At 41.0% G+C, this 13,280-nt stretch overlaps 1 protein-coding gene across 1 annotated transcript in view; it reads right to left on the bottom strand.

Moving 5' to 3' along the window:
* The window catches only part of PXDNL (peroxidasin like), a 295,352-nt gene that overhangs the window by 43,744 nt on the left and 238,328 nt on the right, over nt 1-13,280 (bottom strand). Inside the window, exons 17-18 of the mRNA XM_034762906.1 lie at nt 10,511-12,014; nt 1,772-1,906 (exon numbers count right to left, since the gene is read on the bottom strand). Coding sequence (XP_034618797.1) covers nt 1,772-1,906; nt 10,511-12,014 — 1,639 coding nt within the window. The remainder of the gene's footprint in view (nt 1-1,771; nt 1,907-10,510; nt 12,015-13,280) is intronic.

The following is a 13,280-nucleotide window of genomic DNA, read 5'->3' on the forward strand; positions in this document are numbered from 1 at the left end:
GACAGCTTTTTAATTTTAGATTTAGTAAACACTGGCAACAAGGGCAAATGATTACAGGGAAAGAGGGTTAGAAGCTTGTCTATTGTCCTACAAATATCTCTGTACAACTATAAAGAAATTAGTAAAAAAAATCATTTAAATCTAAAATCATTTAGTTTTAACATTTCTTCACTTTTGCTGTCAGCTGATAAACTGTAGCTGATTTACCAGTTTAACAATAAAAAGCCCCAACATCCTTAGATTCTTTCAAGCCTCAGTTATGATGGACTCAAATACTATTGTACGCTATGTTAAATCTGAGGTATATTATGCGTGTAGGCACCCTTTATTAGCGCGGCCTCTGAACTTCATTTCTAGTGTTCCAGTTGGGAAAATCTTGAGCACTGCAATCCAGCCATGGAGACTAAAATTCCCATGATGCCTTGGGTGAAGAGAGAATGCCCACGCGCGGTGGGCTCCATTTTGGAAAGGTGCTGAGATTGTTTTAGTGGAGCTCTGTCCATAGATGCTGATAATCTGCTGTCAGGAAGCCAGAAGCTGCTGCTGAAAGCCTGCTGGAAAGATTTTAAATAGGGAGCCTCAGGTGTGGATGGTGGTTTCACTGGACACAGGGCAGAGATTGTTGCTGTTCTTAGAGCTAACTGAGGTGGACTTGTAGTGACATCAGTATGAGTAACCACCACCCTTGTTTGGGAAAGTGCTTGCAAGAGAAGGGGACAGCAAAGAGACTTTAAGGGGGAGGGATAGCTCAGTGGTTTGAGCATTAGCCTGCTAAACCCAGGTTTATGAGTTCAATCCTTGAGGGGGCCACTTGGGGATTGGGGGCAAAATCAGTACTTGGTCCTGCTAGTGAAGGCAGGGGGCTGGACTCGATGATCTTTCAAGGTCCCTTCCAGTTCTAGGAGATATGATATCTCCATTAATTTTTTTTTTAAAGGGGTTGTCTGAGTCTGAGAGGAGGCAGAGTGGTCTTCTCATGGAACCAGAACCCAGGGTTGCTGACATTTGGTTAAAACAACTCCAGTCTTCAGAGAGGGTGTGCAGCTTGGCATGATCCCAAATTAGAATTGTTCTGCCCCTTGTTGCCTTGGCTGGACTGATTCACCAGACCACCAGAGTGCTGTCTCCAGCTTCAAGATCTTCAAAGTGTACCCATGCACGGAAGAGTTTAGAACTCTGAAATCCAGAGGAGTGTACCCTCGGGGGAGGTGACGGTTTCAGTGTAAATGCAAGTTAGATAAGTTTCCTCTACTACTGAATATTGTATTTGTTAATTGATTTATTGAACTGCCCCCTGCTGATTTAACTGAGTAGTCACATTCAATCTCAGTCTGTCATGCCATGTTTCCTTAAATTGTTAAGTAAAGGTGTGTTAACTTTAATATAAATGTATAATGGGTGTATATTGTTTTATAATTGGTATTCTTAAAGTAGAGCCATTGCACAGATTAGCTCAGGTCTATTCCTGGAGCCTCCCAAGGCACACCATTGAGCGTGTACAGGGCCCAGCCAGATGGAGGCCCCACCTATTTTAATTCCCTTTACAAGTAAAATGACTGCAGCAGAGGGGTGGACAGAGGATTCCCACCTATCCAACATCTCCACTGGGAGACTCAGGATCTCATTTACTGTCAACAACATCAGGTGCCTTGACACATAGGTGAGTGTTGCCTGCTCCCAAGTAACCCAGGGAGGAAAGGATGATTACATTTGTATGGTATGCAACTAGATTAGCATTTTATGGACACAACTATCATGCAAACCTGATTACCTATCTCCATCCCTGAGACGTTGAAACTGAGTGACAAAAAGGCACATTAGGGTTGGTCCCACTCTTGTACCAGGAATCAGGTCCTCCACCATCAGAGCTGGCCAAAAGTCGATGTTCAGTGGTGTACCATACAGCCTAGAAAAAGAATCCAGGTAAAACTCACATTACAAACATGGCGCTAGACTGGCATTTTGCTTCAGGCTCATTCTCTTTGGAATGTAGGTGTTTTTACAGAGGTTACTTAATCATTACAAACTTTTTTTGAAAGTCAAAACACACACAATGATTTCTCATCAAAAGAATTCTTATGATCTCACAACCTCCAAAAATGTTTTTGACCTGCTCACTAGGCAGCTTCTCAGATTTAAGATTTCAAAATGTGTCTGAGACACAGTGAAAAAAAATATTGGGATGAGTAGATCCAGCTCCGACCCAACATTGCCTTCCTCTTTGAACACTAAACAGAATAAATATACATTTTTCAGCAACATTATTTTAGTAAAGAAAACAGCAGTTCTAGTCAGGGCCGGCTCCAGGCACCAGCCCAGCAAGCAGGTGCTTGGGGCGGCCAATGGAGAGGGGCGGCACGTCCGGCTCTTCGGCGGTGGGTTCCTCAGTCCCTCTTGGAGCAAAGGACCTGCCGCCGAATTGCCGCTGAAAACTGAAGTGGCAGCAGTAGAGCAGATCGCGATCGCAGCTTTTTTTTTTTTTTTTCTTTTTGCTGCTTGGGGCGGCAAAAACCCTGGAGCTGGCCCTGGTTCTAGTGGATTTGGAATCTAAAAAAAAAATTTGCAGTATATTAATAAGGAGACCAATCACTTTGTATCTAGATCAAGTGTTAAAAGACATAATATTTCTAGTCTGTAAAACTAGAAAGCCAGTGCCTCCCGTATTCTTTAGTTTTAAATTGACTGATTATTTTAATGAAACTGTTTCTCTGGTCAAACTGTACAGGGAGACTTTGGCAAACCAGTAAAGTCCTTAAAACCACCATGGCTTATTGTTAAAAAGCAACCTAGTCAGCAGCTGTAAAGTGGCCATGCAGTTTGACCAAGGCAGGAGGGGAGGGGGGTTTAGGGTGCCTCAGAAAGGGGAGCTTGACCCCGCGTCCCTCCTGATAAGAATTGTGTTAAAGTTGCTGATACATGTGTTTTAAAAGAATAGGATATGCCCCAGGAATGTCTATTGAGGTCTCAAGGTTGCAAGTTCTGAAAAAAACCCACACCTGGTTAATCAATAATCAGAAGGAGCCTCTTGCTTGCCTAGTGGAACTGTTTGCGTGACAAGTTTTCTTTAAGGGACATGTCATTGTATTACTGATGTATAAATAAGGGGAAAAAGCTTGAGATAGGTGGGACTCTCCTTTGGGGGGGACTCTTCAGGACTGGTCTCTCCCTCTGGATGCATCCTGTGTTCCCCACTGGCAGATGGGCTGCCACTGTGCCACTCAAGAGTCACACTCAGCTTTGGTAATTATCAAGGGTTGGGGGTGTTTTACTAATCTTGTTGTAGACGTGTGTAAGTGCTTGAGGCTAAGTAAAGTTTAGCTTTAAGTGAAAGCACTCTTGTGTTGTCCTGTTTGTGCCAGCCATCTATCAGTCGGACGGCCGGGTCTCCCCTGATTTATTTCCTAACACCTCCTCGCACAGAGTAAAAGTTACCAAGAGCTTTGGGTTAAAAAATCCCCGGGTAACACTACATACTGCTTTGATTTTTAATTATATGAAATCCAAGACAGGATCTCGGAATACTGCAATTTAATGATTAATGTCATTCATTAACATGGATAATAAGTACACCTCTACCCCGATATAACACTGTCCTCGAGAGCCAAAAAATCTTACCACGTTATAGGTGAAACCGCATTATATCGAACTTGCTTTGATCTGCCAGAGTGCGCAGCCCCGCCACCTCCCTCCGGAGCACTGCTTTACCGCGTTATATCTGAATTTGTGTTATATCGGGTCGCGTTATATCGGAGTAGAGGTGTAGTTGCCAGAAGATCAGGAATAGAAATTATACAGGAGATTTTCTACATCCCAATCAAAGTAGATATATTTCTAAAGTGTTCCTAAAACATCAGACAATGTGGATTTTTAGTAATCACATTCAGCAAAATAAAGGTATCAAATATCTGCTATTGCTCTTGATGCAAAGAAGACCAGCAATAGGGAAATCTTGGACTATTTATTATTTTTATTTGTATTATGGTAGCATCCACAGTGTGTGAGGCACTGTTCAAACACACAGGGCCTGATGCAAAGCTATTGAAGTAAATGGCAACCATTCTAAAATGGATTTTAGATCAGGCCAATAAGGACCCACCCGAAGAGCTCACAGCTCAAGAGAAACACAGTGACAGGTGAAGAGTGTTGGAGAGGAGTTATACATATAATCACATTTCTTCATTATTTTTATGAGGCCTTTCCTGCTTTGAAAGTACTTTTCTCTTTAAGTAAAGCAATGATGGAGACCTAACATTTATGTCTTATTTATCCTAGCTCAGAAAGACACACATAGGCCAGGTTCTCTGGTGCTTTTCAGACACTTTGTGCTGCTCACGAGGCGGAAAGGTGTTGCAACCTAGTCACAAATTCCCAACAGAAAATTCATTTGGCATATGGAAACTCCCTGCTGGGCATAAATATTCCACAGGTAGGTCTGCACCTCTGTTCACCTGCAGCACAGGGAGCGTGGCAGGACAGAGCTGAGCAGAGCATCACTAATCCTCCACTAATACAGGGTTCTCATTAAAGACTGTACATCAGTAGCAGAAATTAGAATATTCCACCAGCAGCTCTACCAGTGGTGTAGGAGGAGCCAGGGACAACCTTCAGAGTCAAAGAGCCAGTCTTTGCCCCACCCCTGCCCGTCCTGCATCCCCCTCCTGCTCTGAGCAATGCTCTGATGTGGGAGAGAGCCCATTCTGTTATCTAGACTTGATACGCTCATCACAGCTTCTTGACTATGTCCATTCAACTGAGTATGCTCTAGGAATTATTTTGGGGGAGTTCTATGGCCAGTGTTATACAGGAGGTCAGACTAGCTGATCACCGTGGTCCCTTCTGGGCTATGAATCTATGAGTAACAGTGTAGGATAGATATAGCATTATTTTGGGCGGTGATTGCTTACAAAGGATATATAAACTAATGGAATTACTTTATTTTTAAATGGAACAATATGGTTTCTTGATTTATATGTTCACATTTATAGCTGGCTATTTTCTCAAATAAATCATTAGTAACCCCATAATAAATATCAAAGCCAATTTGCAGCTTTAGGGACTGACCACCTCTCATTAAAGTCCATGGAAAGAGTCCCATAGACTTTAGTTATTTGTGGATCAAACCCTAAAGGATAAAGCTGTTAATTTGTAGTCTTTTGTTATTGACAAGCAGGGCCGGCTCCAGGCACCAGCAAAGGAAGCAGGTGCCTGGGGTGGCCAATGGAAAGGGGCGGGATGTCCGGGTCTTCAGCGGCGGGTCCCTCAGTCCCTCCCAGAGGGAAGGACCTGCCTCCGAATTGCTGCCAAAGAATGAAGCGGTGTGGTAGAGCTGCCGCCGAAGTGCCGCCAATCACAGCTTTATCTTTTTTTTTGGCTTCACCGCTTGGGGCGGCAAAAAAGCTGGAGCCTGTTGACAAGTATTCCAACTAGCACTTCTCACAAATGTACTTCTGGGAACAACATGCCTGACAGACATTCTTCTTTGTTAGGTGGCCTGAGGTTTATCTTGCATTTCCTATACATATATTATGCTATTTCTATTTGTAAAATTTTCTGTTATAGGACTTGTTCTCACTTATGACTGTGAGCTAGTCCAAGTTTTCTGTAATAAGGCCAATTTCTGTTCTCAATTTTCACCACGTTCATCTGCCTAAGGGAAAAAAAACCTATAATGTCACAGCACACAAGCAGCACAATATTATATTTCCACATGGAGTTTCTTCTTCCCGCAGCTGGGTTTTCTACATCCCTTTATCTGTCTTTGAGGATCCTTTTTGTTTCCCCACCCTGTCCCTAATTCACCCATCTCAACTGAAGACTGAATGGATTTCATTGGTTTCATCAATGTTACACCTGGTTGGAGAGGACCACTGTTCAGTAACCACGACAACCCACCCCCTTCCTCCTCTAGAAAGCAATGCAGAGCACTCAGTCTGTACTGGCCCAGGGAAATGAGACCAGAGAAAAGTAGTGTTCTTTGTGCAAGATAATTACTGCTAATTCTGCTCTGAAACATCTTAATAACAAAGCTGTAAGGATTTCTTACACCAGGTACTTGTTCTAGATTACTTTAGTTAAAACCACTACTGTCTTGAATTATTCTTAACATTTTATTCTTAATATGTTATTGACAAAAGAGGAAAGAACTAGAACAACAGGCCTCTTGGGGAACAATTAAAAAAAACCAGAGGAACGATGATTATTTTTCTCAAGAGCATTTTCCCACTACTTCGGCTCAAGTTCTAACAATAATTACACTGAAAAAGATGTTGGGAGGGTGGACATGGAAGGCAACAGGGCATGTTACGTGTGGAGCAAGAGGGAGTGGAGAAAGGAGTGTGAGAATGAAAACTTTTCTTTTGAAAAAGACTTTATCGGCTTGTTGACTTGATTCAAACTTGTTAGCACTAAGACCTGAGATTGTAATATTAGCTCAAATGAGGAAAATTGTATGGGGATATACAGTGCTTAAAAGTCATAACTGAATAAGATAAGTGACTCTTCAGGACTTTTTTTAAGCTACAAAACTAACTGAAATCCTGAAGTCACACTGGATAAATGAATGTGTCTCTACTGGAAAAACAGAAGAGATGACAAACAGAAATGATCAAAAGATATGTAAAGTTTCTGGGTCAAGACTGTAATAACTGGGTAGGTACCTGAAGTCAATGAGATCTGCTGGGTTTTCAGCACTTTTAAAAGACAGACCCACTTATTTATGGATTCAAAGCCTAACTTTAGGAATCTCTTTTCCAAAATCTTGGCACAAGAGACTACAGTACTTAATGGATAAACTAACATTCAGAGTATATACTCACAGTTCTGAAGTAACAGAAACACAAACGTGAATAAATACAACTCAGAAATAACAATATGTAAGGGAAAATTACACTAGGAAATAAAATATAAAATGATTTACTGAAAAAAAAAAAAAAGACATTTTACCTGGGATAAATGTGTAACAATTTGCAAATACTTTTTGGGCTGCAAATTTGCCATGAGGGTATAAAAATCATATTTACTACTACAAATGACAGTATTTCCCCATGAAAAATTAATGTACTTACATGTAAATGTTTCAGCATGTGAGAGTGTGAAAGTGAAAATGAACAGATCTAGTTATAAAAATGTGCTTTAATGAAAACTCCAGATCTGAGCCCTGAACTATGGGGAAGGGAGTGAGATCAAATTTTGTAACTGAATTTGACAGACAAGTTTCCATCTCTGTTTACAAGTACCACATACAATGGAACTGTGTTGCTAAATGTTGACCACTTTTGCTCTTAGCAGATTCTCAGATGATTTAATCTCTTTTGGTCTTCGTTACTGGAAAAGGTGATTGTGCAACCTTCATCTTGCTCAGAAGCTAGCTGTAGTAGGATTCTGAAACTTGCAACCACGGTCTACATGTTTTAGCATACTGACACTGGCTGCTCAACAAAAATATTCACCTTTATATTTTGGTTTTGACCTGCCCGGTGTGTTTCTGACATCTAGACACATTTCATTCAGGTTATGTTCCACATTGGCACCTTTTAAAGTTTCAATTTTTAGTCATAGAATCATTGAATGACAGATTTCTGTGCCTATGTTCCAACTCATTGAAATAAATAGCTTATCTCAAAATGCAAACCAAAATGCCTTATCTGTTTATAAGTCACATCTTAAAGCTTTCTTGTTCACTGTTGCATTTTTATCAGTAATGAGAATTGTTTTTGTTTTATACACTTTTCTGCACTTTGAAACCAATGATGCATACAGTGCTACATAAAAAGCAGTAGTGCTGTATATTTTTTGTGTAGAATTATACAATTTTAGATTCCAATTGCAGTAAACAAATTACTTACACATTCAATATGAATACTTTTGAGTGCATTTTATTTGCACAGGAGGAAATCAATGCACAGTATTGATTCACATAGCATTACTGTATTTTCCACTCCATGCATCTGATGAAGTGGGTTATATCCCATGAAAGCTTATGCCCAAATAAATTTGTTAGTCTCTAAGGTGCCACAAGGACTCCTCGTTGTTTTTAGTAGTACTAGTGTTTCAGATGGAATTAAATTCAGGGCTGTTAGCTACGCTGCTATTTTTAGCTCACTAGCTCAATCAGAACTATCATGGGTATGTCTGTCCAAGCTGGAAATTACACCTCAGTTTCCGTGCAGACATTCCCTTAGAGAACAAGAAGCTAACTAGCCATGTCATTGACCTCCCCCATGCTTTTTACAACACAAAGGGAAGGTTGAGTCGCTATTTATTTTGTCAAGCTCTCGAGAGATCATTATAAACGATTATTACTTCCTTATTTCATCATATTTAGAGGCTGGTGAAAGAAAACATAAGTTTAAAAAAATCTGCTATACTACATTATCTCTATAATGTGTTATATATGTTAAAAACCTCTGCAAGCCATGTACAGCTAGTGAGACTTTATTCTAGTAAGAAGGGTTACATACATTTTCTTGGAAATGCTCAGAGCCTTCATAAAAAAAAAATCAAATCCCTATATTTCTCCATAAACATAAGCAAAAAGATAGAACGCCAGTCACCTTAGGTCAGCAGTGTGAATCCAGCTTAGGTCAGGGATGACAGAAAATCATTACCATCTGACTACTGTTTGTTAGCCTACATGGAATGAGTTCATCATCACAGTCCACTTCCAAATGCACAGGTGTTTGCATCAGAAAAACCAATAGCGTTAGTCATGAGGGCACTAATTATCAGTATCATTGGGAGTCCAACAGAGAAGCAAATAGGCATGAAATATGACCTATCATTTCACTTTTAATTATGGTCCCTCCAAGTTAGGGTTGAGGCACGATAGAGAGACTAGAACCACATTAACACGGGGAAATGCTTTCTGCCGTACTCATTCTGCAACAGATCTTTAGTAAGGTCAATCTAGCATTTGCCATTTAAATTATTATTATTTATACCACACAACCAACATCCTTTCTGTTTGCTTGACTAAACAAAAGCACTTTCAAGCTAGTATTAGACATAACATCACTGGGTTGGGGGGAAACAAGACAGTAAGGAGGAGACTGCAGGCGGAAAGACAGGGGCAACTCATCAGTGAGATATTATTGGAACTCATTGAGGACTAATGTACTATTTGGTGGAAATTTGTTCCATTACCAGATCATCACAAATTAATATCTCTGCTGACTCATTTGTTGACTAGGCCTCACAACAGCTGTGGGTCCTGAGGAGTAATTACAGTGATCAGATCAGTGTCCTTGTGAACTAGCTTAGGAAGGGGATTCCTCGTGTAAAGAGTTCATAATCAGCCCAGAAACAGTTGTGGGAGAAGCAGATAAGCCAGGCATCAAGAAAGAAATGAAAGAATGGCGTGTTTGACAGTAGGTGGGGGAAGCAGAGAAGATATCAGAGGACAGATAAGGAGTTTTGTTTTGTCCATATTAAATTTAAGTTGATGGCAATACATCAGAAGTAGATGTGAGATAAATAATGTGAGATGCAGGACTAGGTGAGGAGTGTCAGATAAAGAGTAGAGAGGTAGCTCTGGTCTTCTTCAATGTACAGACAGTAACTAGGAGTATGTGAGCACATGAGATCACCCAGAGAAAAGGCATACAAATCAGAAGAAGAAGGAGCCAAAAACAGAGCTCTGCTGGACTCCCCAGTAAAAGGGAGAATAGAGGAGAAGCCACCTAAAAGACACTGAAAGGGTGATTAGAGAAGAAGGAGAACCAGTAGAAGAATGTATAAAAAAAATAAGAAAGGATAAGATGCTGAGAAAGAGGATATGCTCAACACTGTCAAACACAGCTAAAAAATTAAGGAGGATGAGGATGGAGTAGAGGTCTATAGATTTGGTCAAGAAAAGCTTGTTAGAAATCTTGTGCAAGCAGTTTTGGTGGAGTGGAAAGGGTGGAAGCCAGACTGGGGGCAGGGGATCCAGGATGGAGATGATGGAAAGGAACTCAAGTAAAGAGCTATCAATGGCTCATCCAGTGTGTTTGGAGATGGCAGAAAGGAAGGAAGGAGGAGAATAGCTGGAGAGATAAGTAGGACTGAGGATGGGGAAACCTTATGATGCTTGTATGTTGAAGGAAAGACGCCAGAGGAGAATGACAAGTTAAATAGAAGAGTAGATGTGAGGTTAAAAGTGGGGGTAAGAGTTCAGATGGGAGATGAATGGGGTCAAAAACGTAGGTGGAGCACTTGAGGAGAGCAGGCAAAAAGTGTCAGTGCCAGTTATTGGGAAAAAGGAAAAGGGCTGAGAAAGGCTGAGGGAAGATAGAGGAAGAGAGATAGAGATCTGGAAGGAGAGAGATCTCATCAATCTTGTCTGAAAAAACAAGAAAGGAAATTGCATGGAGAGGGAGAGAGGTGTGTAACTAAGATTTTAAGAGGGAGTTTGCAGTTAAGCAATTTTAAAACCATTTAAAAACAGACTTGCCATGGCCTCTGATGAGACATTAAGATATAGTATTAACTGCCATGTATCACACACAATAAGTGTATTTTCACTAATACTCACTTTTTCAGCTTCTCTCTAATTTTTGGCTCTTTAATCTCATTGTGAAGATCCTCAAACTTCTCAACTGAGGTTAAATTACAGAAAACCCTATAGTCAACGTATGGAGGAATCCCATGGTCACGCCCCCTCTGGATATTCGTAGCTGCCAGATCCAGAGCCACTGAGTGTGCCATGGAGAAAAGCCTCTCGGTCAGCTCCAGGTTCAAAAGCTGAGAAGATACTCGCATTTTACCAGCAACGCCAAAAAGGCCACGCAGGAGTGGATCAATGCCACCTTCCTGGATTATCCGGAATGGTGAAAAGAAAGCTTTGTGGAGTGGAAGGTGGCCTTGTGGGATTTCTCCAAAGGTCTCATTCAAGCGATAAAGAATCGGATTGATCAATGTGTGGCCAAACCTAAAAGCTGCAGTTGCAAAGGCATTAATAATCCCGGCATTCACATTGGGGTTATAACCTTTGTAGTCACCCATCATCTTCATGCCATGGTCACCAAGGATCTTGGGTAGCCAGTGGCTATAGGTAATATGTTGCATCTGCGCACCAACAATCTTTCTGGCTTCATTGTAAATAGTATCTCCATCCCAGTGTGGGTTCATTTTCAACAGTGCCCTTGCTATGCGGTTATGTTCACGGAACCACAATGTGTGCATGGCTGTGAGGCCCAGCTGCTCATTGGCTCGGTGATCTCCTGCAAGGAAGCAAGGTATAGAGCTTTCATTTTCATCTCTTGTGCATTCAGTCGGGGGACCTGTGGCAAATGGTAATAAGTGCTTTCCAGAAGATGGGACAAGCAGGCCTTCCTTGAGGAGACCATGTTGATTTGTATTATCCCTTAATTCTTCTGACTCACTGTCCGAGCTTCCATAAATGTTAGAAGCATCGATATATGATGTTAGATGGTTTATCTGCTCCCTTGCATAGACTGAATTCATTATTAAAGAGGTCATCCCACTTCCACAAACTGGGCTTGAGCGAACAAACAACATGCATTTAGAATTTGTCACTCGGGGATCATTCTGAGGAATAATGATGGGGAAGCAAGGTGGATCATTAGTACACACTGAGCTACAAGACTGTCCATCAGAAAAACGAGACATACTCAGTGCAGGCACTGTCTGATCCAAGTCATGGTCTAAAAACTGGCCCCACTGCATGAGCATATGCGTGTACCTATCATCAGGAGTTATGGTCTCTGTACCAATCATTTCTGTTGAAATAAGCCTTGGTAGTGGAAGAGGATAGCCATTATACAAAGAGTCATGACTGACACTCCTGGGTAAGTTAAAGCCATTTTCGTACACAGGTTTAAGGATCCGTTCGAAAGCAATCAAAGAGGCACCCCACATTGGGTGCTGTAGGTTGTTGCATGTTCCATCGTAGCTTCTGTACTTTTGATGGAAACAGATGTCAGAGCAGTTTGGGAAACGCCTGTGAGCTGTACATCCAGAGAGATTGGCAATCAGACTGAGGTAGTGTGGGGAAACCAGGTCATTGTAGCGAAACTCTGAAACACAACATTTGAAGAAATTAATTGATCTCATATAAAAGAGAAGTGTAAGAATCCATGCAAGATTCTTAAGTTCAATAGTAATTAATGGTGTTTATACCTGGATAAAAGTCTCTTTATCTTAAAGTGTTTGTCATGATATAGGCCTTACTGAATTTCTGATAGACTGTGGGTCTGCTCCTGCTCCTGGAGAAGTTAATGGCAAATCTCCCACTAACTTAAACAGCGGTCAGGATTGAGCTGTGGAGGAAACACTGAAGCGATAGTAACAACAGCTAAAGTGGGGCATGATGTGAATACCAGAGAGGGCTAAAAAATAATATACAGAAATGCTAAAACTCTATAAAATAGGTTTGAAATATGGGCAGGTAACAACCAACTGATATTTAAGATGGAAAATGCAAGCTAATATAGCTGGAAGATGAGGGAGGAGGGAGAGAAGCCTTATCAATGGGAGGCAGATATTTGGAAGGCAGTAATGCTGAAAGAGGACTAAGAGTGATAGTGCAAATTAAATTTGAGCTAGCAATGCAACATGAGAGCAAAAATATTATTTTGTTTCTGTTTTTAAAGCAGAGACATTGTCATGGACTAGGGAGGTAATAATCGCTGATGAAACCAGACCGAAAATACTGCATTCAGTTCTTGAACCTGAATGACAGCAAGTTTTAGATAAACTGGAGAAAATTCAGAGAAGAACAACTGACAATATTTAAAGGGCTGAAGGGATTGATTTATGAAGAAAGATAAAAAGAAATTTAATAGGTTGGCCAAACAAAGGCTAACAGGGATATTAGAACTGTCTACGAGTATTTGGCGGATAGAAACATCAAAGAAAAAGAATGCACCAGGGGATGAGAATAAACTGATAGGAGGAAATTGGGCAAAGGAACACACAGAGTGAACATTAGAAAACTGTTTTTAAACATAAAAATATATTAGCCTTCAGAAGACACTCCCACTGAAGATGTCAAGTGTCAGAGGGGTAGCAGTGTTAGTCTGGATCCGTAAAAAGCAACAAAGAGTCCTGTGGCACCTTATAGACTAACAGACGTATTGGAGCATAAGCTTTCGTGGGTGAATACCCACTGCATCCAACGAAGTGGATATTCACCCACGAAAGCTTATGCTCCAATACGTCTGTTAGTCTATAAGGTGCCACAGGACTCTTTGTTGCTTTTTACGGATCCAGACTAACACTGCTACCCCTCTGACACTTGACATCTTCAGTGGGAGTGTCTTCTGAAGGCTAATATATTTTTA

This window comes from Trachemys scripta, chromosome 2 (genome assembly GCF_013100865.1).
Source record: "Trachemys scripta elegans isolate TJP31775 chromosome 2, CAS_Tse_1.0, whole genome shotgun sequence".
NCBI classification, from domain to species: domain Eukaryota; kingdom Metazoa; phylum Chordata; order Testudines; family Emydidae; genus Trachemys; species Trachemys scripta.